Consider the following 26,716-nt stretch of genomic DNA (forward strand, 5'->3'; position numbering starts at 1 on the left):
CGCGCGAAACGTCGAGAGATTTTACGCGATTGACGATAATAATAAAATTGTTATTTTCGCTATAATATTGTAATAATATTTATCGTACCGCAATATACTATACTGCGGTGCGTAATTATTTATGTGTGCGGTGTGCGATGTCCGGGCGGAACGCGACGAGATGGACGTGAGAGCGTATGCTGCACAAAGGCGGCGGACGGGCTCGGCAGACGAATGTCGCTGCAGGAGCGTTACGCCTGTCGCGCGAGACGTTTCGCGTATACGCGAAGGCGGCTCGGCATACGGTTTATATAGCCGCGCGCGGTCGTCGGGTGGCCTTGTCGCGGAGCCCGCTCGGACCGACGCCGCGCGCCAGTAACACGCTGCGCCGCCACCGTCACCGCGCGAATCCTGCGCACATTAAATTCGTGTGCGTGTGTGCGTGCGACGTCCGCTTGTAGGAGGCGTATACCTATATACGATGTGTCACACAGGATTCGTTCGACGCGAAACTGTCGTATATATATATATTATATACAATTATTATATTATAGCGTGTTGTACCTATATATTATATATATATGTATGTATATATTTTTTTGGCAAACATTTTAAGCGCACTTGGAAATAGACCTCGACGGGGACGAGCGGGCAGCCGTTTCGAGGGGATAAAACGCGTTGACGTAAATCGGCTATATAACTCATCCCAGAACAATATTATTATGACGTATATAGAGACAAAACGCTTATTGTGAAAATTATAGAGATATCGACGTCTATTTTTACGGACATTTTTTCGACATTTTATATATTTGCGAAGAAAACATAATTATAAGCACATCATATATTATAATATTATGAAGTGCGCTGAAAATATGAAGTCGTTTAGTTGTATATATTATTAATTATACATATATATTTATATTAGCTCTAAAAGTAGCTCTAGAGGTCTAGAAGTAAAGCGATGTCCAGTCCGCGCGTCGACATAATATTATTTTACAAGTTATAACGAATATTCGACATCATTTCGTTATTATACGTGACAGCCATCGACAGTAACTGTATGAGATCGCCTATAATAGTCGTTTTGAATATATTTTTTATGACAAATTCGTTACATTTCCTAGGTACTTGAGCCACCTTAAATCAAAATAGTCCTCTTAATGAATATGAGAATATAATGGAATAAAATTATTATAATTATTAATCTTAAAAATCGTTTCTACGTCGACTGCTTCCTCAAGTGTCTTCTCAGCCATTATACAGTATGACAATCAAACATCAACATTCTATAATTCTTTGAAAATTATTTTAAAAAAACACTTATTCTTTTTTTAATGTTTAGATTTTTTCATGTACTGCGTGTACGTATACTATCCACTCATTGGTGTTTGATATACATTCAGTGCAATATATAGTGCACGTGATGTGTGTGTTGGGATAGGAGGGAGGGAAAATAGACCACCGCCGAATTGGATTTTAACTTTTTTGCTGAATATCTATACCTACACCGCTCCGCCCGCCCGATATAGATAGCCAATCACAGCCTGGGGCTTCGGCATTATGCCGCCGTCATCGCATACACACATATACATATACCAATAACAAATCCAGCCAAATCTTCCGCCCGCGTTTTTAATAGATTTAATTTCCCGGAAAATCTCTGAAGTCTGAACTCGAAAAACATATGCGATATTATACCTATATACGTATATACTATACATAACATACGGTTGTGTTTTACTTAACCCAAATCGAAAACATTGTCCCCGCTCGTGTACATGTATTACACACGAATATTTATTGCGTCGTACGTTTAATCAAGTACACCATATTATATGGCGTATTGAGTATTGACATGTTTCATTCACTTACCCCATATAATAGATATATACATACCTATCACCTTTTACTGTTTCTTAAAAATAATCATCGATTATAGTTTTGGTTTTTTTTTTTGTGATATTTATTGATTTTAAAAATAGACTTTACATATACCTACAAGTAACAATAACAACTTATAAATTAATTTTTAAAAACATATTAGTATAATATTATATGCCTATGTATTCCACAATGGTAATATCCAAACAGACGTATTGGTGACACATCAAAATATCCCAAAAACAAAATATTTCCGCAAAAACATTCCACATGACAAAATATCCTATGTAAATATTAATTCAAAATTTAAATCTTTTTATAAAAATTACATAAATATTAATACAATACAATTATTATTAACATTTATAGAATACAAAAAATATTTAAAAAAATATTAAAATAATGTTTTTTGCTAAAACAAATATACTTATTAATTATTATAATACCAAGTTATATGATATTGATTTTAAATATTTATTTTTATGAATTTTATCGTATCCTCTAACAAAGGAAGCAAATAGTAAAAATAGGTAATAGTAAATGTATAAATATATTACGGTAAAAGTACGAATACCTACCGATAAAATTGTAAATCCTATGAACAAGGCTGTGAATTTAATGCATTTGCATGTTTTTTTTTTTTTGCTACACCGTATAATAAAACAGATTCGGACAAAATTTGTTTTGACTTATTTGTAGTTCAAATACCAAATCTCATTTTGCATATTTTTGCATATTTCATGGGTCAGGTCATATAAATGCATGTTTTAATAATGCTTTTTTCGTACTATTTTATTTTTAGTCAGGTATTTAACGTGTATTATTGACTATTGGACTATTGTACTATTGAAGTCGAGATTAAATTAATTTAATAATATAATGATTTTTATTCTTAATAATAATAATAATAATATTATTTTTATTATTTATTTAATAATTTGTTTAATTGTAAAATTAATAAAAACAAAAGTTAAATTTTAATAGTTTTTTTTGCATATTTTGAGTAATTTTAGAGTATATTTTGTCAGTTTTTAGTGCATATATGCATGCATATTTAATAGTTTTTAATTGCATTAAATTAACAGCCTTGATTATTAAGTATTACCTATATACTGCGATCAACTTTAGGAATTTTCATTTCAACATTAATATAAACCATGATAATGAAAGATAGTCTTCAAATATTAGTAATTTATTGCCTTTTTTGCTTTAGATAAAATTTTTAATTTAAAATTATAAAAATTGTTGATTAAATAATTTAATTTAAGACTGCAGTTAGCTCACGACACGCGTTGTATAGCGTATGGCAATGATATAAAACAACATAATATACCATTATCAAAATAACGAACAACGCCATTCACTATAAACTATAAAGTGCAATTATTATTACTTCTAAGTTCAAATCGAAATTTTTATAATAATGGTTAACATTTTAAATGATTATTTATGCGGGATATATAATAGGCATATTATTGCAGAAATATTTTGGTTTAGGGATGTCTTATTGGGAATATTGTGATCGAGGTATTTTTTCATGAAACCATAAAAAATAAGTATTAAAAATGATAAATAGGTAATCACTTTAGGAATAAATAGTACTTGAATATTTCGAAAGCAGTTCCCACGGCGCCGTTGGTTCAAACAAGGAAAAAAAAAGGTACTTGCATGTATTTCTATGATTATATTAGTTGTTGACATAATAATATTATATTTTAAACATTTGCATAATATTATAACCAGTAACTACCTATTACAAAAAATAAAATATTGTTGAAAATCAAATAAATATTTAGTTGACTATGATAATGAACTGACGTTTTAAATTAAATGCAGTATATTAGAAAGTTAAATAAAGGAATATTAAAAAGCAGTTAACATTATTTTTTACCATTATGTATATTATTATCATATCGAATTAATAATACTTTCATAATTACAGTTGAAAAAAATTATAATAAATTATACATCATATATTAATATATTATTATTAAATCAAAATAATTATGAATATGTCTAAATTTTCAGTAGATTAGTCTTACAAAATGAATTTTTCATTATTTCATATTTTCTATCATTTTAACTGTGGAAAATGTGTATTTTCATTTATAATAGATTTGAAACAAAGAACATCCAACTATTATAATATGACGTACGAAAATGTAATTTTAACTATAGATTATTATGACATCACAATGAACATTTTTATAACTAAATATTTGTACACTAAAACAAAAATCAAAATAAGTAGCTTTTGTTCATTGCATATAAGAGAGTAAACAATGTCATTTTGAAATAAATAACATTTATATTAATATCTATTCTACGGTGTTGAACAACGTTTAAATTCTCCCATTTTGTTCTAACTTAATAGTTCGGGATTAAAGCAAACTTTTCGTTATTGTATTTTATAATCTACAAACATAGTTTTAGAATTGTCATTTTTATTGTTATTGATAAAACCTTTGAACTTTTTACACGCGTGTCTGAATGAATTTCGAACTTATATTAAAGTTTATGATTAAAAATACTGCTAAGTCTCATACAAATTCATCAACTAAACATTTATAACGAATCAAACGTGAGCTATAATGGTTATATAGGTACCTAGTTATGATTGATCCATTACTAGGCGTAGGGACTTGTAGCGTTTGCATACTTTTTTAATTATTGTTAAATATAGCAGAGTGCGAAATAAATTAATTTCTCGATGCCATGATATCAAATCTAAAATTTTAATGTGCATATTTTGAAAATTTTTTCAAATTTAAAATTAAAAACTATAGATAATTAACTATATTTTATACATATTTTACCCAAATCCATAACATTTTTAGAAGAGAAAGGATACGATATTATCCGATTCATTTAAAACGGTCGAAGAGTCGAAAAATAAAATTGTTAACTTAAAATGTACAAAAGGCAAAACAGTCGTACTAAAGCTAAATTACGTTTAAGAAAAAAATCCTGGTTACAAAGCTTTATGGAAAAATTCAAAAATTTTAAGTGTCGAAGTTGATGATTTAGAAGGTTCTGGTTTATTTTATGTATATGCTCCAATGTCGTCTATAGATGTCGAAAGAAGTTATTCCATGTATAAAAATTAACTATCAAGTAATCGTCGTAGATTCACGTTTAAAAACATCAGGAAATATCTTATTGCGCAGTATTATTAGAAAACAAGAATATTATAAAGGTTATATTCTAATATAATAAAATATAAATTCTAATAAAATAAATATTTAATTTTACCACATATTTGTTATACCTAATTATTGTATTATTTGGGCCATATCTTAGTGCATAAACGGTTATTTTTAGGTGCGTATTTTAGAACGTATATTTTGGTGCATACCCATGACATTTTATTGAACTATTAAATTAATTAATTATTATTTATGCAACTCGACGTTACCATAGAAATACATATTACTCAAGCTGTAAAAATATATATATATATATATATGTGTATTTTCAAATTATTTTAGTGTATATTTAGGAGTACCTATCTATGATACTTCTATTTATGACGGTTCTCATTTAGGTCTAATCTTGTTTATTTAATTTATCAATGATTTATTTGCTGTTTTTAATTCTTCAGAAAACGTGCTATAATTTGCTAATGATGTTAAAATATTTTAATCTAATTCTGATCCATTACAATTGCAGCCTAACTTAGATACATTTATTATTTGGAGTCAACATAATAGCTTACCATTAAATATAAACAAATGTAGTGCCATAACTTTTTCTCGCATACAAAATCATATTTTATATAATTACTTAATTAATTATACATTCTTACCGTAAGTCAATTCTGTTAGAGAACTAGGGATCTTATTTCAAAGTAATATGTCTTTCGCATTAAACATAAGTTCGTTTACAAATAAATGTTTTAAAATTTTAGATTTTATCTATATGAGCCATGAGGGCTAAAAATTTCAAAAATATTGAAACTGAAACTATATTGTACTTCACACTTGTTAAGTCTTACTTATAGTTTGACTCAGTTTGATCCCCAAATTATGCTGTTTATATAAATCAGGTTTAAAATTTTCAGTTAAGGTTTCGGAAATTAATTTGTATCAAGATTAATAAAATTTGTATATTGATATAAAATCGTATAATCTGCAAGTTAGTAATTTAGAGATGACTTTTTATGCGAATTAAGAAGAAAGTTGCTGATTTAATGTTCTTGTACGATTTATTAAATGATAATAAAGATTCAACTGAACTGCTGACAATGGTTGGATTTAATTTCTATAATAATTACTTTACGAAGTCAAAAATTTGTTTAACATTCCATTTTATTATAGTAATAACATATTTCCATAACATTTTTTCCCCGATGTTCTTTCTTTAGTTAACAAAATTGTTTATCGTGATGATTTATATTTCATATCAAGAGACATTTTCAAACACAATGTCATCTATATATTATATATAGTTAATGATTACCTACTTTTTATAACTTTTATAAAAATTGATCGTTCAATATTCAAGTATTCCATCTTAGATTAAGCAATTATTAATTAAGAATATAAGTTTCCAATTATTTAAATTAATGATTATAATAATTTGATACTTTGATTTCATCAAATAGCATACGCAAATAAAACAAAAGAACAATAACAAAAAAAAAAAATGCTAGAGTTATGTTGACATTTTCAAAATAAAAAATTTTTGAATTCACTGTCAGCCTCTCAGCCTGTAAATTATTTTGTGACTTTAAATATAAGTAGTCCTAGTCTTAAAATAATCGAACTTATTAAAATAACTGAAAAAATAGCCTGATAAAATAATTTTTTTTTTTAATTAATTAAATAAAAAGGTTGTTGTATTTTCTTTGTTCATATTTGTCTTTAGAATTTCCGTTTGTTATTCTTAAGATCATTTATTTATTATTAACAGGTTGAAGATAATTGTATACAAATTTGATGTAGTAATTCACTAAGGCTGATATTTTTTTTGCGTTGGGACAAAAAATATATATATATTATATATAATATATATACAATTATACAATCACGTTAATTAATTTTACTTTAAATTTTATCTATCATTGCATTTAATAGATTTTAAGTTCAAATTTTTACCTTATTATAGCTTATTACTAAAGAACAGATTTATATGTAATAAAAATACAAAAACGTCAAAAATATGTAAATAAATATGGAAATATAATTTATAAAATATGTGCTAACAGCGTCCAAATATGTGGGAAAATTTTGTTTTGTTTCTGTAGTACAATGCATCTAAGGAAAAAAATACATCAAATAAAGTTATAAAAATATCAAAATGATGTATTGCATTGAATAATTACAATTTTTTTAAATTTATTGAATGTTTATGTATGTCGCCTATTAGGTCTCAAAATATTTTTAAGACGGCTAAACGATCATTCCACATCAACCGGTGTAATTGGAGCATATTTATTGATATGTATCGCAAATCATCGATTGTTAATCATAAAATAAATATATTATACTATATTAAAAACAAGATTAAGGCCGTAAAAACATGAACAAGATAACGTCTAAAATATAAATCACGATAATATAATACCGATAAATGACTGTTTTCGTTCACTACAATATCGCTTAAAAACGTATGAATAATGAAATGATAAAATATGTTTAAAAATAATTATAAATTAATGAAATATATAAAAATATGTTATTATAGTATTATACCAAAATATGTAAAAATATGTAAAATAAAATATTAGACGTAATTTTAATAAGAATAGTTTAAATCGTGAAAATTATACCTAAATTCTATGACAATTGACAATATTAGTTTTTTTTGTTGATATAAATTAATTTAAACTATATTATAATAACTTAAACTAATCAACGATATTTAGATACGTAATACGTAAATACGCTAAGGATATTTCTGTTTTGTGTATTTAATTTATTCTGGTATTGATTGCTTTTTATTACCTACTAATAGAATGATAAATATATTAGACTCTAATATCTAATAATTAGAGCATACAAATTATAAATACAATTACTATAGTCAGTAAAGGCCGGGTGTTGTGTAACGCCGAAACTCGGTTGAGAACAACAGTAATTATTATCAATAAATTACTAGATTTTGCAGTAATATTTTTCATAATCAAATTAAATTATTTTATTCACGCACTACACACGAGTACACAAATAGCTATCGTTATTATTACTCAGTTTCATAAAAATAAAAATAAAAATGTACAGACTTTGTAATTTTAAATTATGAAAACATACCTCAGAGGCTCAGACTTCCCTTATCTACTCTATCAAAATGTTGATTATTGGGTGGATGAGAGTGACATCTCACTGTACGGCCATACCCAATTTCATTATATATATATATATATATCACTCAATTACCAGTGTAATACAAATTATGATGTTAGTCATAGAATTTCTAACGAATGATGTAGTCAATGTTGAATGTTGCATAGGTACCAAAATCTACTTATTTTTCATATAAGGTGGGCCGTGTAACATATAATTTCGTGATATGACATGGTGTGACAACTAATTATACCTTATAACTAGTACATACGTATAATAGTATACGAGTATAACTTACTATTACAATATTATATTATTCTATTAGTATAAATACGTATATATACATTATTTTTTACCGATAAAATGTCCAAGTTTTGAAAATATATCAACATCTAGGTCATTAGTATAAAGTTTTTAAGTTAGGCTAGATGTTATTTACATTTATTATTTTTTTTTAATTCAGTTCTGTTTTTTTTTTTTTAGAATAGAATTAAGTTGTACATGTCCTGTGGGTTTGGTCCAAGTGCTTGATATATTTGTTCGAAGATGTGAAATCGATTGCGATCTGGTTGTGTTTGTGGGATTCGGTGATGATGTGGTTGACCGTTAAAGGACGCTGCATGTACTACCATTTTTTTAGATTTCGTGAAGACGATTGAAAATTATTTACGTTTAATTATTTTGCTGTAAGCCTAATTTAAAAATATTAATGGTGGGTACTTGAAACATTTTTGTACATTATTATATTTTACACAATGACATTTTTAAATACTAATGAAAATGCTAAGGAATTGTTATCGAATTATTTATACTAGTTTTCGGTAAGTGTACCTATTTACTTAAAATGTAACATGAATACAACTTAAAATAAATACATACTATTTAGTACTTCACTATAATATCAATATTTTCGGCTAACATTAATTCTACTCACTGAATTAGGTACTACCTATTAGTAAAACACATTACTATTATAAAACCAATTAATATTTATATGTATATATATTATATATAATAAAATATACTATTAGTAACACAGATCATCTCTGCTCAGAATCGTTTTTCGTATGCAATAATAGTTTATTAACAAATTTAAATTTAACCCATTTATTATAATATATGTGACATTCTCAATGTTGAAATATACTCGATAGTCGACACATGTCACATACTATAGGTACCTACAGCAAATCTACTTGTCATTTTTTGTTTCTATACAATTAACATTTGAAAAATATTTTTGATTTTTAAAGTGTGTAAGAATTTCAAAAAAAAGTGGAAGTCGTTTTTAAATAAACTATTCATGAAAAATTGACAAATAAAAATGCGTTTACAGAATTCTTATCGAATAAATAGGATAGTTTGTTACCTATATGTTTGTACAATAAGCATAAAATATTTTGGTAAAAAACTCAAAACACAACCGATATCGAGTGTAATTCCTAAACCTAAATAATAATAATACGTGATCATTAGTGTTAGACGTTAGTGATTATGTAAAAGAAATATATGAGCGCTCCCACTCGTGCACTTATAAGTCACAATCACAGCTTCGCGCGCTTGATCAGTAAGTAATGTAGTAATATATTTATTTAGGTAGGTATTAATTATTTGTGTTGGTAATAGGTATTATACCTAGGTGTTATGCACTTTTGAAAGACTTCAAATCGTTAATATGCCTATCTGCTTAGGATCGTTCATGACAAATTTTAAGATTTTTTATTTCAATGTAAAATAGTGACAGTGGCGGCTCGAGGATTTTTTTTTTAAGTAGGGCCAATGGGAGCCCGACAATTATAAGGTAGGGCCACAAAAAATTAAGAATGAGTATATTATAATGTCTAAGGTTAGGCTAGTGGTAGGGCCACTGATAGGTCCAGGCATTTTCAAGTTGGGCCATGGTCCCTGGTGCCGCCACTGAATAGGTGGGTAGTCAACATTTAAATTTTTAAACATTTTAAATAAAGGTACTTACTTACCCATTCAAAATATCTTTGAAAGAACCAATAGGCATTAGTGCTTGTGGAAAACTGGCTGATCCGTTTCAATAATAAACTCATAACAACTTTTAAAAGTATAATCACATTATTAAGACAAAATATGTATGCTTGACAAACCACCGATACCTAGATACTTACCTTAATTTTGGTTGAAATCTTGAAATAACACCGTTTGAAATCCATAGTGTTTTACGATTTTTTATCCCAAACATTAATATTAAATTAAAATTATCGTTATTATAATTATGACCACCGTCAGATTAGGAGTTACTCAGATTAAACTTAGAAATTAGAAAAAAAACATTTCATTTGAAGGCGTAAGTATGGTACAAAAAATTATTACGTTGCTGTTGATATTTACCTCCGTCGTAGATAAATCTACCTCCACCCGTTATCAACTTACAATATTATCAGTATTTTACGTTTTGTATGTTTGAAAATTCAAAATATTTATTGTTTACTTTTTAACATACCTAATACATAACACAATATCTAAATCTTGTGATCAAAAATTAATAACAAACTTCATTTTAATGTAATTAAATATAAATCATTTTATTACCTACAGCCGCAATTTAATGTTTAGAGACTTGTAAAATGAAAGACCGGATGTTGCGAGTGAACATTATACCAGTAGAAGATAGTTTTGTGCATTTATCTTCAAAATTGATTCGTGAACTCAACGACTTGAGACACAACAAACAAACTGTACATATTCTGTATATACATTTCCTGTAGAAACTAATCTAGTAAATTTATGTTGTAAAATAGGTTTGTCTTAAAGTAACAGCCATCGATGGTGTGCAACAAGAGTTTTATGCGTCTTATTGTCAAACTCCATGCAATTCAAATGGAGCTGATGCATTTAATATCAGTTATGAGCTATCTACAACAATAGGACTTAATGCATCACAGTATGTGTTGATTTCATTAATTGATCAAATTTATCCATTAGATCGAGTCTTTGTTACCCCAGTCACTAATGAAGATTGGGACTTATTAGTAAGTACTAACATAATAAGTAATAGCTTGTTGACTATCAAATTTATGAAATTGTATTTATTATTATACAAATATTATCAAATGTGTAACAATGTTTCTGTTGATAATCGTAAATATTATAGATACCTTTTTGTGTTGTTAGCTTAAATATTAGAGTGAAGTGACCTATTATCAAACTACAGAGATAAGAAAATTATTTGTATTCTCTCGTTTGCTTTTTGTAATATTTTAATATTTAATTAAATTATGTGTATGTAAAATAATGTTTAAAAGCTCTAATATTTCACTTAACAATTAAAATATTGATCATAATAAGATGAAAATAACACATATAGTTACAACATCTCTTAATTTATTTATTCATTGATATCATATCAACATTTTCAATAGTTTCTCCCTTAACCAGTATTTTAGAGAACTAAGGGTTCCCTTTTTTAGCAAAATTATTTCAGTAATTATCATAGCTCGGGACGCTCGGGTGTAAACCATTAAATTATCTGTAAATAGTGTAAATGTATCTAATTCTAATACCCTTACAAAGCAAAACTATTTTACCTAACGCAGTCCAACATTACAAAATGTATTTTAATTATTATAACATGATTTAATACACATTTAAGTTATTTTACAAAATATAAAGTTATAGTTATATATGTATATGGAGATATATAATTTCCTTTAATGTTATATAATAAATGGCATAACGTGTAAAATGTTAATTATATTAAAATAATGGAATGTCAAAATGAAATTTATCTATTTATTTTTAAGATGCTAAATAATTATTCGCTTCAAGATAGAATATTACAACAACTACAAATAGTTCATAAAAATCAAATTTTTCCAATATGGGTTTCAAAGTTTGTACATTTAAAAATTTGTATAGGTAATAATACTTTCAAAATTCATGAACATAATGTTTTTTATAATATTGTACATTTTATTTTTTCAGATGATTTAGAAAATGGTTTACAAGTTGGATCATTAAAAGAATCAACTGAAATAGTTGTAAAACCTAATGTAAAGACTTCAGACAGAAACATTAATATCAATCAAAATATAGATAGTGTTCAAACAGATGCTATTAATCAAAATTGTTGTATTCCTATAACAAAATATCATAATCGTTTTATTTATCGTACTATTTTAGTTGAAAAAACATTGTTAGAATCTGATTATATATATGATTATTGTGCTCTTATTTCTAAAGAACATATGTCAATAATGTTTAAAAATAATGACGCCAATTCTACTGAGAATAGTTTTGTTAAAATATCACTCATTCATGAATTTGATAAAAACAAATCAGAAGACTCAGAAAACAAATCAAAAATTAAAAACCCATCTATAATTATACGTTTATGTCCGCTGGACCCATTTATGAATAATATTGAGAAAATGGAAGTTATTACTTGGCCAACTATTTATGTTACCAATATCTTAAGCAAAATGTTGGGTTTAAAAATGAACTCAAAGGTTATACTGGAACCGGTAAGCCGAATTGAAAATGAAATCTGTGATGTTCAGAATATTCAAATTTCCCCTTCAAATAACATAGTAAGTTAACATTTTAACTACAGTAAAACGTTTATTATTATTCATTATTTTTTATTTTAGAAAATAGTTGAGGAAGAAACACTTATTGAATGCACAATAAAAAGATTAAAAGATGAAATCACACTTCGAGAAATTTTGGTTTTAAATAATTCAACTTTACTACGAGTGGTATACAATAAAATATCAGCAATAGATGTATTTGTGACATTTTCTCCATCAAATATTCCTTTTGTCTTTCTCAATGAATTTAATTTTGGAATGCTCTCATTTACAAGTAAAACTGATAAAAACTATCACAATAATCATGTGAATTCCATAAAAAACACTGACCTTAAGCAGATAACAGAAAGTATATTATCTAACATTTCAAAGCTGGAACATTATGAATTAAAGTATGTTTCACAAATCAAGTATACACGTGAAAATTATATTATTTAATTTTAATAATTATATTTTTAACTGCTAAATAATTTTAAGTGTTTATTTAATTAAGTACAAACTAAAATTATTTTGATAGAAACATTTCACTACAACTACTTTAATCATAAAAAGCTAATTAAAACTCTTCATTATTGGAATTTTAAATATAAACTATTTTTAGATTTGTATTTAAAACATTATCTTGTGATTTCAGAATAAACTTTATTGCAATATTCAGAATTTCCATAATTTACTATTTTAAAGACAATGAACCTTTTTTGTTGCATAAAATCAATTGGATCTGATTGATACATTTGAATAATTATGTTTCTAATTTTATTTTATTTTAACTTTATTAATTTATTATTATTAAATTGAATATTTCATATTTAATGCAAATAATTAATAAAATATAAACAATTTTTTTTTAGATGTTTTAAAGAAATGAATAAGACTGGATCTCTATGCTTAAAACCTGGTTTACAATGTTACACTACTTTACCACAAACATTTTTTGCATTTGATAATTTATTGATAACAGGTAAATACAAATTAAAATATTATTTATCTATAATACTTAATTTATAAATTTTATTTAAGGAGCGATTGCATCTGGAAAAACATCAGCAGCTAAATTATTTTGCAATAAGCTTTCTAAGTGTCCGTATTTTGTAAAAATTATTTGGATTCACGGGAGGTTTTTAGCAGGTTGTTTTTACATATAAATCAATATTGTTGTTTAAACATCATTAATAAATATTTAATATTTTTATAGGTAAATTATGGGAAACAGTTCAAAAACAAATAAATAGTGATTTTCAAGAATGTTTGTATTATCAGCCAGCTATTATTGTTATTGATGATTTTGATGATTTATGTCATTTAAATTCTGAACCTAATGAGCATGCTGATATGTCTAAAATTTATATGCGGTAATAAATTCTTTTTAACAAATTTTAAATGAAATTAAAATTAATTAAGAAAACTCTTAATTATTCTTAGGTTTTTGTCACTGTCTAACAAATGTAAAACATAGCAAAAACTTTTTTGTGCGGGAAAGAACCAAGAAGGCTACAGTCATAAACTCATAACTAAAAAACAAAATTTTCACCACATAAACACAGGAGAAGTACGGTTATAAAATATCATTTTTATTTGTTTGATATCGGAATTACAAAAAAAGTTATTGAAGTTCAAAAATAATAGATTTTGAAACAATAAGAATATTTTTTTGTATATGTTCCTATATTAAAAAAATAAAATCAATATTTCACAGATAATTTTATAGTTGTATGTTGATTTGGAGTTTTAACTATCACTACAACTTGAGTGGCTCTATTCCATACAAAACACTTTTGCTATGTTTTATATTTGTAAGACGGAGACAACACATGCGGATGTAGTGTCCTCTTAATATTATTTGAAAATTTGTATCATTTTAATATCATGTTTGTAAGAAATAAGTGTTTTATCAAATAATATTAATATTTAATATACAATTTATTATTTTAGACCTCTTCATTTGTTAATGCGATTGATTGAAAACTACACTAATAATCAGTATTGTATCAGAGTTGTTTGTACTGCCAAACCATTAAATCAAGAAAATGAAAATTTATTTTCAAAACAGTTTAAACATGTATTTAAAACTGTGATACATGTACCATTAATTGACAAGGTATTAATTAAACCTGTTTATGATAATGGTATAATTATTTTACCTATTTTGTTAAACTATTAAACAATATTTACTGAAATTTACAGGAAAACAGGAAAATAATTATTTCAAAACGCCTCAATAAAATTCAATTTAATAATGATGTAGATGATGACTTTTTAATGTCTATTTGTGACAAAATGGATAACTATGTAATTCAAGATATTATTGATTATTGTGATAAAGTTTTATTTGAAATATTTAAGGGTAAATATAAAATCATTTTATTTGATAGTATCTAATATTATTGTAAAAATGTGTTTATTTTAATAGGTGGGTGTGATAAAACATTGAATAAAACTATATTAACTGACGTTTTTGAAAAAACTGTTCCACTTTCATTGCATAATGTAAAATTATTCAAAGAAAAAAATGTCAATTTTTCATCAGTGGGTGGTCTAAAAGAAGCCAAACAATCAATTACTGAAACAATTATTTGGCCATCTTTAGTAAGTTTAAATTGTAGTCTCCTATTATAATTGTATAGTAATTTTATTTATTTACTATATTTTAGTACTCTGATGTATTTAGCAAGTGTCCACTTAAACTTCAGTCAGGAGTTTTATTATATGGTGCACCGGGTACAGGCAAAACATTGTTGGCAAGAGCAATTGTTGGAGAAAGTAACTTAAACTTTATTTCAGTCAATGTAAGAAAAAATGTTTGATTAAGAGGAGGTCATACCTGCATATGTTATCTCTAACTTACAAACGTACATCATAACAAATTTGCGTTCAGCAGAATACATTCTGTGATGTTAACTTTAATTTTAAAGTAAATTTACCTATTATCAAATTTAAAAGTAAGAATATTATCTAGAAAATGACATATGCTTTTATTGATATTATCATTTTAAATTGAGACAAGTGAGTTATAGCTATGTAAAATATTACAACTTTAAAATGGTCATAACTCGCTTTAAAATGATATCAATAAAAGCATATGTAATTTTCTAGATAATGTTCTTACCTTTAAATTTGATAATAGGTAAATTTACTCTAACATTTAAGTTAACATCACAATATGTGTTCTGTGAAGTGTTGAACGCAAATGTGTTATGATGTACATTAGTAAGACAGACAACACATGCGGGTACGGCGTCTTCTTAAGTATAATTTGTTAATAATAATAATAAAAAAAATATATTGTTTATATTTTAGGGTCCTGAATTACTTTCTAAATATGTTGGTGAAAGTGAAGAAAGTGTTAGAAAAGTATTTCAAAGGTAAATTATCCAAATAATTTTTAAAATATGTGTTATTATATGGATTTTTATCTTATGATAATGTTGACAGAGCTCAGAACGCAAAGCCATGTATTATATTCTTTGACGAGTTTGAAAGTATTGCACCCAAGTCAGTTTTATTAATTAAAATATTTTAATAATGTAAATTATTTTATATATTTATTATTTTGTTTACAAATATTATGCAATGGAATTTGTAGTCGTGGTTCAGATCAAACGGGAGTAACAGACAGAGTTGTTAATCAATTCCTAACTCAGTTAGACGGTGTTGACACATTTGAAGGCGTGTGGGTGATTGCGGCCACTTCTCGTCCAGATCTTGTTGATCAAGCATTGTTAAGACCTGGTAGAATTGGTGTCAAATTACATTGTCCAATTCCGACAGTGGTAAGATTATTTTCTATTTCACTAGGTGTATATCTATAACTGATTATTTCATGATATAAAGCATTCCATCCTTAAATGAAAAATTGTTGTTCAACTATAAATGTATAACTGTATTGACTGCATTATCCAAATTTAATAGATTTTTCCTATATATAATTTTGGTTGCTTACTGTTATCCTTAAACGTATCTATGATAATGTAATGATTATTATGTAAAAATTGTTTACTATTTCCGTAAAACTAAGTTATTTATCTCCATAATGGAACAAGATTATATTTTATTTTTTTCCCAGGATGATAGAGAAGATATATTACGAGTACTTTGTAATAAAGTTACTTTGTCTTCAGATATTGACTTACGTATTGTTGCTACTGAAACAATCAACTATACAGGTGCAGATTTAAATGGACTATTATACACAACACTTTCAATTGCAGAAAAAAGATTACTGAGAGGTATGTAAAGTATATTTATTGCTATACAATATATTATATAAAAAGAATACAACTAGTAATAAAAAAAAATATCAAACAAGTAGTTATTTTGTTAGTCCAGATTTCACTACATCTATAACCTACTAGTATATATGTATATATATTTTTTAAAGCAAACATTATTATTTATAAATATTTATAAAATCTTACTTTTTCATTTTTAATGTATTTGCAATATGCTTTGTTTTTTATTTAATTTAGAATTATCATTTAAATATTAATTTTTTTTTGTTTTGCAATTAGTTCAAGTATAATATAAAGTATATACAATATTACCATGGCTTAATATACTAAGACACTAGTATTTTAAACATAGTACAGATACAAAGCTAATAGCCGCAAAATATATTAAATTACAAAATCCATTGTCTCCATCTTGCAAATTATTATATGTAACATAGCAAATTTGTATTTAGTAGAACTCATTATCATTAATGTGTTGTTGACTGTAATATTATTAGAGTGAATTTACCTCTTATTAAAGTTAAAGGTTAGAACATTATCAGTGTAGTAGCTTTAATTTTTTTCGATTTTTAAATTTTTAAGCAAAAAGAATATATAAACTATTACAAATTAAAAATGCTCATATCTAGCATAAAAATTAAAATATTTGAAAAAAAACTAACACTACAACACTGATAATGTTAGAACCTTTAATTTTGATAAGTAGTGGATATTTTAAGATTTTAACTAATTTATTATGTTTTGTTTATTTAATACTGAAATGTTCTTTTTTCAGGCTTTTATATTTATGTTGATTTTGATTATGGCGTGTAATTTTTTTTAGTGTCGCCTTGTGATAATTTCTTAAAATATCAACAGCTTTTAAAAAGATTGCAAGCAAAAATTTTTAAAAGAGTTCGATTTTAACATTTTTCTAAATGCATTCGTGCTACCGTGCTGGTCTTGTAAATATGTGCATAGTAAGAGATTAATGACAATTAGTGTGGCGTGACTGTAGTATATAGCGCTCTCACACGCGCACTTGCAAGTTACCAACACGGCATCTCGCGCATGGACATTATTAGGTATATATTATGTTAATTAGTATGTACTTTTTATCAATCGTTCCGATGGACCTTATAATATGATAAGATTTCTGAAAACTGATTTGAATTCTTTAATATATGTCTATTTTAGCTAATTTTAAGATTTTTGATTTAAATTTCGAATAATCAACATTAAAAAATTATGAAAATTTAAATATTTGAACCAAAGCTGTAGGAGTTTGATGAAATGACCTGGATCGATCACTATTTAGACAACATAAATGATATATACCTACCTATCAGTTTTCAAAAGTATAATTACATGGTTAGATCCATCAGTATGATTGACAAGAAGATTGGTACATTTTAGTCAAAATAACTAACCTTGGCATTCCCCAAAGAGATACTTTTAAGTATCTACAAGATAACTACAAATTGTATTAAGTACATTGATTATGTGTATAATATGTAAAAAGTATTAAGCAATGTACTATAACACTTGAAAAATGTTTTGCCATTTTAAAGTAATAGTAAAAACAAAATAATAAAAACACATTCTAACTAATAAAAAATAAACCAGCATAGTACACGTACCATTGTCAGTATGTGTTGCTTAAAGTCCAGCGTTTTTCAACCAGGGAGTCGCAATCACCTTGACCTGTAGGGGATCGCGTAGGTCCAAAATAATAAAACACTGATCTACAAAATTAACCTTATCATTGAAAATTTTTTATTTTTCATTCAAAATCGTTTTATAACACAAAAATAATCAGTCGATTAAATGTGGATTGTGGATATCTCATCAATACATACGGGCACTCCACTTCTAATGGTTTCCTAACGAAATGATAGTTTTATTGTTCAAATTTATACTTAATATAGATAAGGAGGGGGGGGGGGGTCGCAAAGTGATATTGAACATATTTTATACTTTTTTGGGAGGTCGCGTGATTAAAAAGGTTAAGAAACGATGGCTTGTACAGTTATACTACGAATCGTAGCTGGTATTTTCCCAGTTGACTATCAATAATCAATGAGGTATAATATGCAGTAAAACCTCTAATAAAATTTCGGTGTCCGAGAGTATCCATTGTTTAAAAGTTATTTAAAAAATATTTTATAGACGGTACTTAAGCATATATTATTACCGTGTCAGACAAGTATTTTTTTATTATGGTGGAATTGCGTATATCCCATCATGCCGGAAATATTGGGAAGTAGTTGGTATCTCTTAATTTACTCTCTATCCTCTCGTTATTTATTAATCATATTATTACAAAAAATTATAAGTTTTATACATAGAGCCACTATAGTCACTATAATACAATCAAAAATTATTTTATAAAAAAATATTATAATATATATTATTAAAATACTTACAATTTATAAGTAATGTATCAATCTTATTAAAAAAAGGGGGTAATCTCTATTTTTCTGATCTTAAATGGTAGAAATTTATTTTGGAAATTAAAAAATCCAAAAAAAAATTCCAAAACTTATCCATTTAAAAAGTATTTAATTTTTATTCTATAGATAGCGCTGCATGAAACTAAAGTATAACTTAACAGTAAGTCAGTAAGTTTTTACATAAAAAAATAATTGAATAACGTATAATATATACATTATATATAATTATAGAACCGACAAATATTATTTGCTTTTACTTAATATTTTATACTTTTTCACAAACTGCGAGCATGGATTATTTGTTAACTGATATGGTCATTTTAGAAATTAAGCTCTAAATCAATATTATTGTACTCGTATTTTATCAGGACAATAGTAAATAATTTATAGCAATTTATTATTTTATATTTTTAAGCGGAAAAAAGACTATTATGATAACTGATAAGATATTTCAAATCAACCCTCAGGATACACGATTAAGCAGGCAATTAATAATTATATAACAGTTCATTTAGTAAATATTTTTTCATTGTTATTTATTAAATTTGATCTGTTTGATATTGTAAGTCTCAACGATTACAAGTATATTATGTTAAAGTTTTAGGGGAAATTCAATTAAATGCATTATATATTTCTAATTCTATTTAAATAAACTATGACTATCGTTATAACTTTATGCAGTGTTTTGACAGACGACAGTAAAATAAGTTTCACAGTACTATTTATCAGCCTCCATTCAATATATTATTTGTGAGATTATTATTTTGTATAAAAGAGGGTTCTAACAAATGTCATTTTACTTTTTTGACACCGGAATCTGATACGAGGCATTTTCTTTAGTATTTTAATGGTATCCTTCATATTCGACGAATAATAGGAAAATGTTTGACTTGTCAAAAGAAAAAAAAACATTTACATAAAATACACATTCAGAGATATTTTTATCGGACTATCGGAGGACAGAGACCAATAGCGGTTTGTGTTACTTTTCATTCATACTCAATTTTCAATCTAAAGTGCTTAATGTACAATATACTATTGTCAAAGTATATACATTATCGTTGGGTATAAATTATAATGTTATTTATCAATTACAATGTTTTTGTATTATCCCTAACAAACTAAATTTAATTAAACTATTTTTTTATTATCTAACTTGAAGTTGAGAACAACTTTATCTGCTGTATGATTAAATTTTCACGATAATTCTATTTTTAAGCAAGATAATATGAGTATGTATAAAATTACACTTTAAAAATTCTCATAATTTATTTGAAAATTAAAACACAGTATAAATCTTGCAAGAGAACACAAACAATGTCCTTTTGGAAAGGGCCTTTCCCTTAAGTTGCTAACAAATAAATTTACACTATTATTTAATTTTATTAGTTATATCTTTATATCTCACACAATTAGAACTACTGTACAAATTTGGTATTTTGCACGTTGACGGCGACAACACACATGTTAAGGAAGTGACCTCTTAAAACCTTTTATTTTTATTATTTTTATTTAAAATAATGTATACAAAACAAAAAATATACAAATGTATATCTTTATAATATATAACCATTGATGATTGACTAAAATTTAATTTTTTTTCAGATCATGACAGTGCGTCGTCTTTAAATGTGAGTATCTAAAAATTCTAAAATATATTAAGATAATAACGCCACATCCATATTTGTTGCCCTTGTCTTACAAATACGTATCATATCAAATGTACGTTTAGCAGTTCACGTTTAGTTATGTTACTTTATTATAAGTGCGAGTTAAATTTAACCTACATGGTTATATTCTTAACTTAACGTTAAAATCTTTATCTGTGTTTGTTCGTCGGTTTTATTTGATATTTTAATTTTTTAAATATGTACTGTCGAATGTATACATTTATCGTGTTCCACACTTGGAAAAATGAGACAAAAAATCTGACGTGTTTTCCTCTCACAATATGTTTATGCTTATTTTATAATACACTTTTCTAATTAAATTGCGAAAATAACACAAAACATAGGAGTATGTTTTATTAGTAAATATAGTAATATAATATTATATATTTATATTAGGTATACTTGTCAAAGTTTATTATCACTGATCAATTGTATAATCTTATAAATGTTAAATTTTCTATATATACTATAGTGTATAAACATTATGAGTTTTTTTTGTTTTCAATTATTGTTTTCTGACTCGAAGTTGATATATTTTTTTTTTTTTTTGGTGGTAGAGGGGGTATTTGAATAACCCTCTACAGTATGGCTTTGGAGGATTCCACGTTTTTTATAATATTTTTACACCTTTAATATGTAATAAATACAAAGGTAACATATAAATACAATACAATTATTATTAATCTTATTTGTTTCATTATATTGACATTGACGTCAGCACCAGTTGTCGATTTAATTGCTCTAAAGAATTGTTTTTCGATTTAGCAATAAAAATGTTGTGCCTTTTTTTTCAAAATTGTTTATGCTTTTCCTAGTACTTTGCCTGTATAGACCACAGTATACGTATAGGAACAAGTCTAGAGAGCAGGAACCATTCCACCCGAAATATAATAATATAATATTATTATATTATACATATAATCGTATTATAAGTCGACGATATCGGCGTAATGGTGTTGAACGCGGGTTGTTTATATATATATATATAGAGTAGCATGTGCAATACATATCTGTATTATTAAACCGAGTAAACAAATGAGGCAATCAAGTGGGGTATTATCCGTGAACACAGCGTATAATATACAATAACAGTGTATAAAAGAAATGTGTCGCCGCCCTGCAAGCGTTCCCCCAATTCGGATTCGGCAAGCAAATAAAAATAAGATAACCCCGACGTGTGTGCGTGTGTACGCGCGTGCTCTAGGGGGGAATCTTCTTTATATATTTTTTTTATTATTTGAATTATTCATTTGCGGCGCGCATGTGTATGCCGACGGTTAATAACAACTCTATTCTCTCACCCTAAAAAAATCCGTCCACCGACGTTGTATTATAATAATATTAAAAAAATAAATGTTTATATATGTATATGTATTTAATTTATAAAACTAATCATATTTTATTTTTGAAAAATTTTAAGTCTATTCAATTCGATGTACCAACACATTTTATAAGTCATATTATTTATTTTATAATAGAACCAATTATAAAACTAATGATGATATTGAATGCTTTATTTACTAATATGTAACTTGATAGCAAATCTATCTTAGAATTCTGCCATTTAAACTATAGCCTATAGGTACTCCAATGCACATGACTAAATAATAATAATAATAACCACATTATTATAATATTTTAATAAACATATTCCTATATATTTATATTATACACTTATACACAAATATATTATAAACTCGTCATTTAAGTGTACATGTAACATGACTTTATTCCCGTTATGGTCGCCGAGAGATTTTTAATTACGAAAAAATTATGTATATGTTACGGTAGATGACGAAAATTGATAAATTACGTAATTTGGGGTCAATAACTTAATTTGCAAAAATAATTCAATCATGCAGGTTAACGTTGTGAAAAACACGTTTTAAATTCAAATGTACATCTTTTATCATTGATGTAATTTACCAAGATTTGTGGTCAATGATGATAAACCTCAAATAAAACAATTGATCGTCTTACACTACTTAATCTAATACAAAGTTAGGCTAATAGAAAGTAATAAAATAGATGAACAATATAAATTATTTATTAGTACAATTAAGATTATTATGACATTTTCCGCTACATTTCAAGCACATTTTTTAGTATTACAACCAGTTTCACAGTTGCGTCAATTGCAACTGAAGCCTTTGTGACTAGCTATTTTTTGTCTACAGCTTCGCGTAGAATTTATTATTTCCCTATCTATTGTTTTCATATTTCATAGTTTCATCTAGTTCTATATATTTTCGTTGTATAAAGTAATTTGTGCTTTTGTATATTTATATTTCAACACGCCCTACTCAAGTTGTACCTAATTCAAACATTTGAATACTAATTATTATTTAAAATTAAATAAATATTATCAAATTAAAATTAATTAGATAATTTATAAATATAAATATAATCTTAACACAAAAAAAATAATACTGCAAGTAAATTACGCGGAAAACCTCTAGCTCTATCAACATTTGGTATTGAGACATAGACAGTTGCATTAACTTCGAGCTTTGAGAATTTTTGCTAGTCAATATTAACATTTTTGACGCTTATCTTTGGAGACAAATATCCGATTTTTGTCGTTGGTCTTTTATTTTTTCAATCCCTTTATCTTTAAAAAAGACAACATTTACTTTTTTGTAAATTAAATATAATTAATATTTAATAATCACCTATATTTTAAGTATTTCTTAATTCATTTTTAGTCTCCGACTTTATTTCATTGTCACTGTTAACACTAACTAAATCATATATTGCTACAACTTTTTTTATTTTTATATTTTTTTTTTCGATTGCTGCTTTAAATTTTTCTTAGTTCTCCATACTTTAATACTATAATTAGATAAAACCACAACGCTTTAATTTAATTACAATTTTATTTAAACAGTTCACAAATAATACAACTTATAAAATACAATTAATGATTATAATTTATAATATACGGGATCGTCGCACGCAAAAAATGCCAGAATATAAGCGGAGATACTAACTAATAAACTAATAAATCATTTCATATGATTACTTGGGTTATCGCTAGTTAGGTCGTTTATTTACTTTCGTCTTGTTTTTTTTAATAAACAAAACAAAACTTTGTTACGTATACATTTATCATTTGATGTTCTTGAATGTCGTCCACACCGATATAAATTAATTTAACATCATTGACTAAACTAATAATTGACGTCAATAACCGGAAAATGTCTACATTCAAAAAATTTACCAAATTTAACCAAATTACATCATTTATACTTATATTTTTCGATCCATGAGAGACGCTCTTGGGCGGCAACCATAATGCGTCCAAACTCACGAATCTTCCACCACATACCTATAACGTTGGCGTCGGTCCATATCAGCCGATGTCGTCAATCTAGATTCTAGAAGAAACGAGTGCATCCTCCCGTAGGCCTGAGTATATTATGCATTATGTATATTTTCTAATAATCAACAAGTTTCCTAAAAATTACTGTTAATTAGAAAACTATAAAAAATTCATTTTGTTTCGCCTTTCGCCAAAATAATAATGATAGCGTAGACGGTTAGTCGCCAGTCACCAAAACAAAACCGCATATAACCCTTTGGAATAGACATCTAAAGTAAAAATATAAAAAACGCACTTTTCAGATTTACTTTTAAACAGCTGTATTTATATTTGCGTGAATATCACAAGTCGTGCGGTCGTGGATCGGAAAAAACTTCAATTTACTTTTATCGTGTATTCGGTATTATATACATAGTTTGCTTACTCGCTTTTGGCGCTGAACTGGAATTGTTGTTTATTTCGTTTTGAATACGACGCGTATTTATTAATCCTCTGCCACCGCCGTTTATTTCCGTTTATTTTTAAGTGTATCGTTGGAATCCTCATTATTTACATTAAAAGAAAAAATAAATAAATAATAATAACGATAATAAAGATAAAAAAAACTACAAATATATTTATATCATCACGACCGGCTGTGGTGTTACTGCTGCGAAACCAATATCCCGTTTCCAGAATCGAAACCCAACGCAAACAATACTTGACGAAAGTAAAGAAGTCATTATCGCGAACCTGTCCCTGTGTGGTAAGCCGATCCTCAAAAGGATCGATGGTGCGGCGGGGACGCCAATTCAATGGCTTTCCAATGTCCCGCAGCAATTAAATAATCCCGTTCTATTCTTGTCTATCTGTGTGTGTGTGCATGTGCGCGCGCGCCACGCTTTGTCGCCGACGTGCATTTAACGCGCATCACTTTGTTTATATTTGCTCGATAAACATTGATTAAAAATACCGAAATTCAATCACTTTTGAGTTTAAATAATCACGATGTTCATCAGTAAAAAATTTTTTAATAAAATCACCTTGTATTGTAGGTTTTCCGAGTCTTTGAAGAGTTTTTTTATTTTTAATCACGTCGAGGATTCATGCGTTCTGTTTGTAAAGTCGCTGTTTTCTTTTTATAAACGTTAATACAATATGCTCAGCATTTTACTATTATACCGTATTTGTAGTATAATATGCAACCAATGACATACTATAACACTCAACACAGAGAACCCTAAATTGTTTTTTTTCAAATTCAAATTATCGATTTTTGAGATGTACAAAACGATTATAATGTTGTGGTTTCTAACACAAATAATGATGATTGTATGCTGTCCAGCAATATAACACGTTAGTTCTGTGCATCCCCGAGCTACACCCTGTCATCGAGACCCTTTTACTATGGCAGGATGTAACATGGGATGCGCAGAAGTACCGATTTATTTAGGACATGACGTGTTCTCTTGCCGAACAGAGTATATACGTATTATTTTACCAGTTATCTACATACTAACCATCGTGTATTATATAAATTTTGATACGCCATGAGTTAGTTCCATCGACTTAAAACAGTTTTTAAAAAAACCAAATCATAGTTAGTAAATTATTATTTATAATGATTATATTACAATAAAAAAACTAAAAATCGTTAATTTAGATATGCGTGAATATAATTTCATCAAAGATTAAATATCAAACGCTACAGGAAAATATATTTATAATTACAATCATATTTTTTTGTATACCTATTAAATTTTAGTTAGTAAAATCAAAATCATATAAAATTGACCCAAATAGTTAACCTATATAATTACGTTTCAAGCCGTTTTACTCACCGAAAAATATTTTATCTTACAAAAATTGGAAAAAATACTTAAGGGGCCGCTATTTGAAAAGACATTTTTAATGTCTTGAATATTATAAAAATAAAAATATTTTGTATAAAATTAATATTTTTTGAGAAAATTAGATGACGTCGAATTAGACACTCTTGTGTAAAATATTTAAATTAATTTATTATTTTTTTACAGCCGGATGTCGACTCTCAGATAACGATCACTAACGACGATTTTAGGGATGCTTTAGAAACAACTAAACCATCTTTACACCAATCCGATATCGACCGTTACGCAGAGATGTAAGTAATCGTATAATGGTTTCGCATTTGTATGAGTTGAAAAACGCATCATAATAACTATTCTAAACTATTTTCAGACATAGAGTGTTTTCTGGAAAAAGAATCGATAGTGGAGGTTTCACAGAAGGCTATTTAGAGAGTAAAAGAAAACAAAAAACGACATACGCATGATTATCTTATACTAAAATAATAATATGTATTGTTTTATTTTTTTACGTGGAGGTGATTTTGTTTT

General features: G+C 26.7%; 1 protein-coding gene across 2 annotated transcripts; it reads left to right on the top strand.

The window, feature by feature from the left end:
- The first annotated feature begins 10,580 nt into the window (after positions 1 to 10,580).
- LOC132926777 (peroxisomal ATPase PEX1) lies at positions 10,581 to 26,716 on the top strand. Of its 2 annotated transcripts, XM_060991172.1 has the most exons (19): positions 10,581 to 10,855; positions 10,919 to 11,149; positions 11,921 to 12,035; positions 12,102 to 12,706; positions 12,767 to 13,098; positions 13,558 to 13,667; positions 13,727 to 13,834; positions 13,902 to 14,058; positions 14,639 to 14,804; positions 14,891 to 15,050; positions 15,117 to 15,292; positions 15,358 to 15,492; positions 16,004 to 16,068; positions 16,139 to 16,198; positions 16,290 to 16,476; positions 16,770 to 16,932; positions 20,973 to 20,998; positions 26,375 to 26,481; positions 26,559 to 26,716. In XM_060991172.1, exons 1-19 carry the CDS (start codon positions 10,745 to 10,747, stop codon positions 26,650 to 26,652), a joined length of 3,108 nt encoding a protein of 1,035 aa, XP_060847155.1. In that variant the 5' UTR covers positions 10,581 to 10,744; the 3' UTR covers positions 26,653 to 26,716. The 2 variants fall into 2 exon arrangements, 1 of the variants encoding a protein (XP_060847155.1); XR_009661525.1 differs by lacking the exon at positions 26,559 to 26,716 and having other exon boundaries at positions 16,825 to 16,932.

Source organism: Rhopalosiphum padi, chromosome 3 (genome assembly GCF_020882245.1).
Source record: "Rhopalosiphum padi isolate XX-2018 chromosome 3, ASM2088224v1, whole genome shotgun sequence".
Lineage (NCBI taxonomy): Eukaryota > Metazoa > Arthropoda > Insecta > Hemiptera > Aphididae > Rhopalosiphum > Rhopalosiphum padi.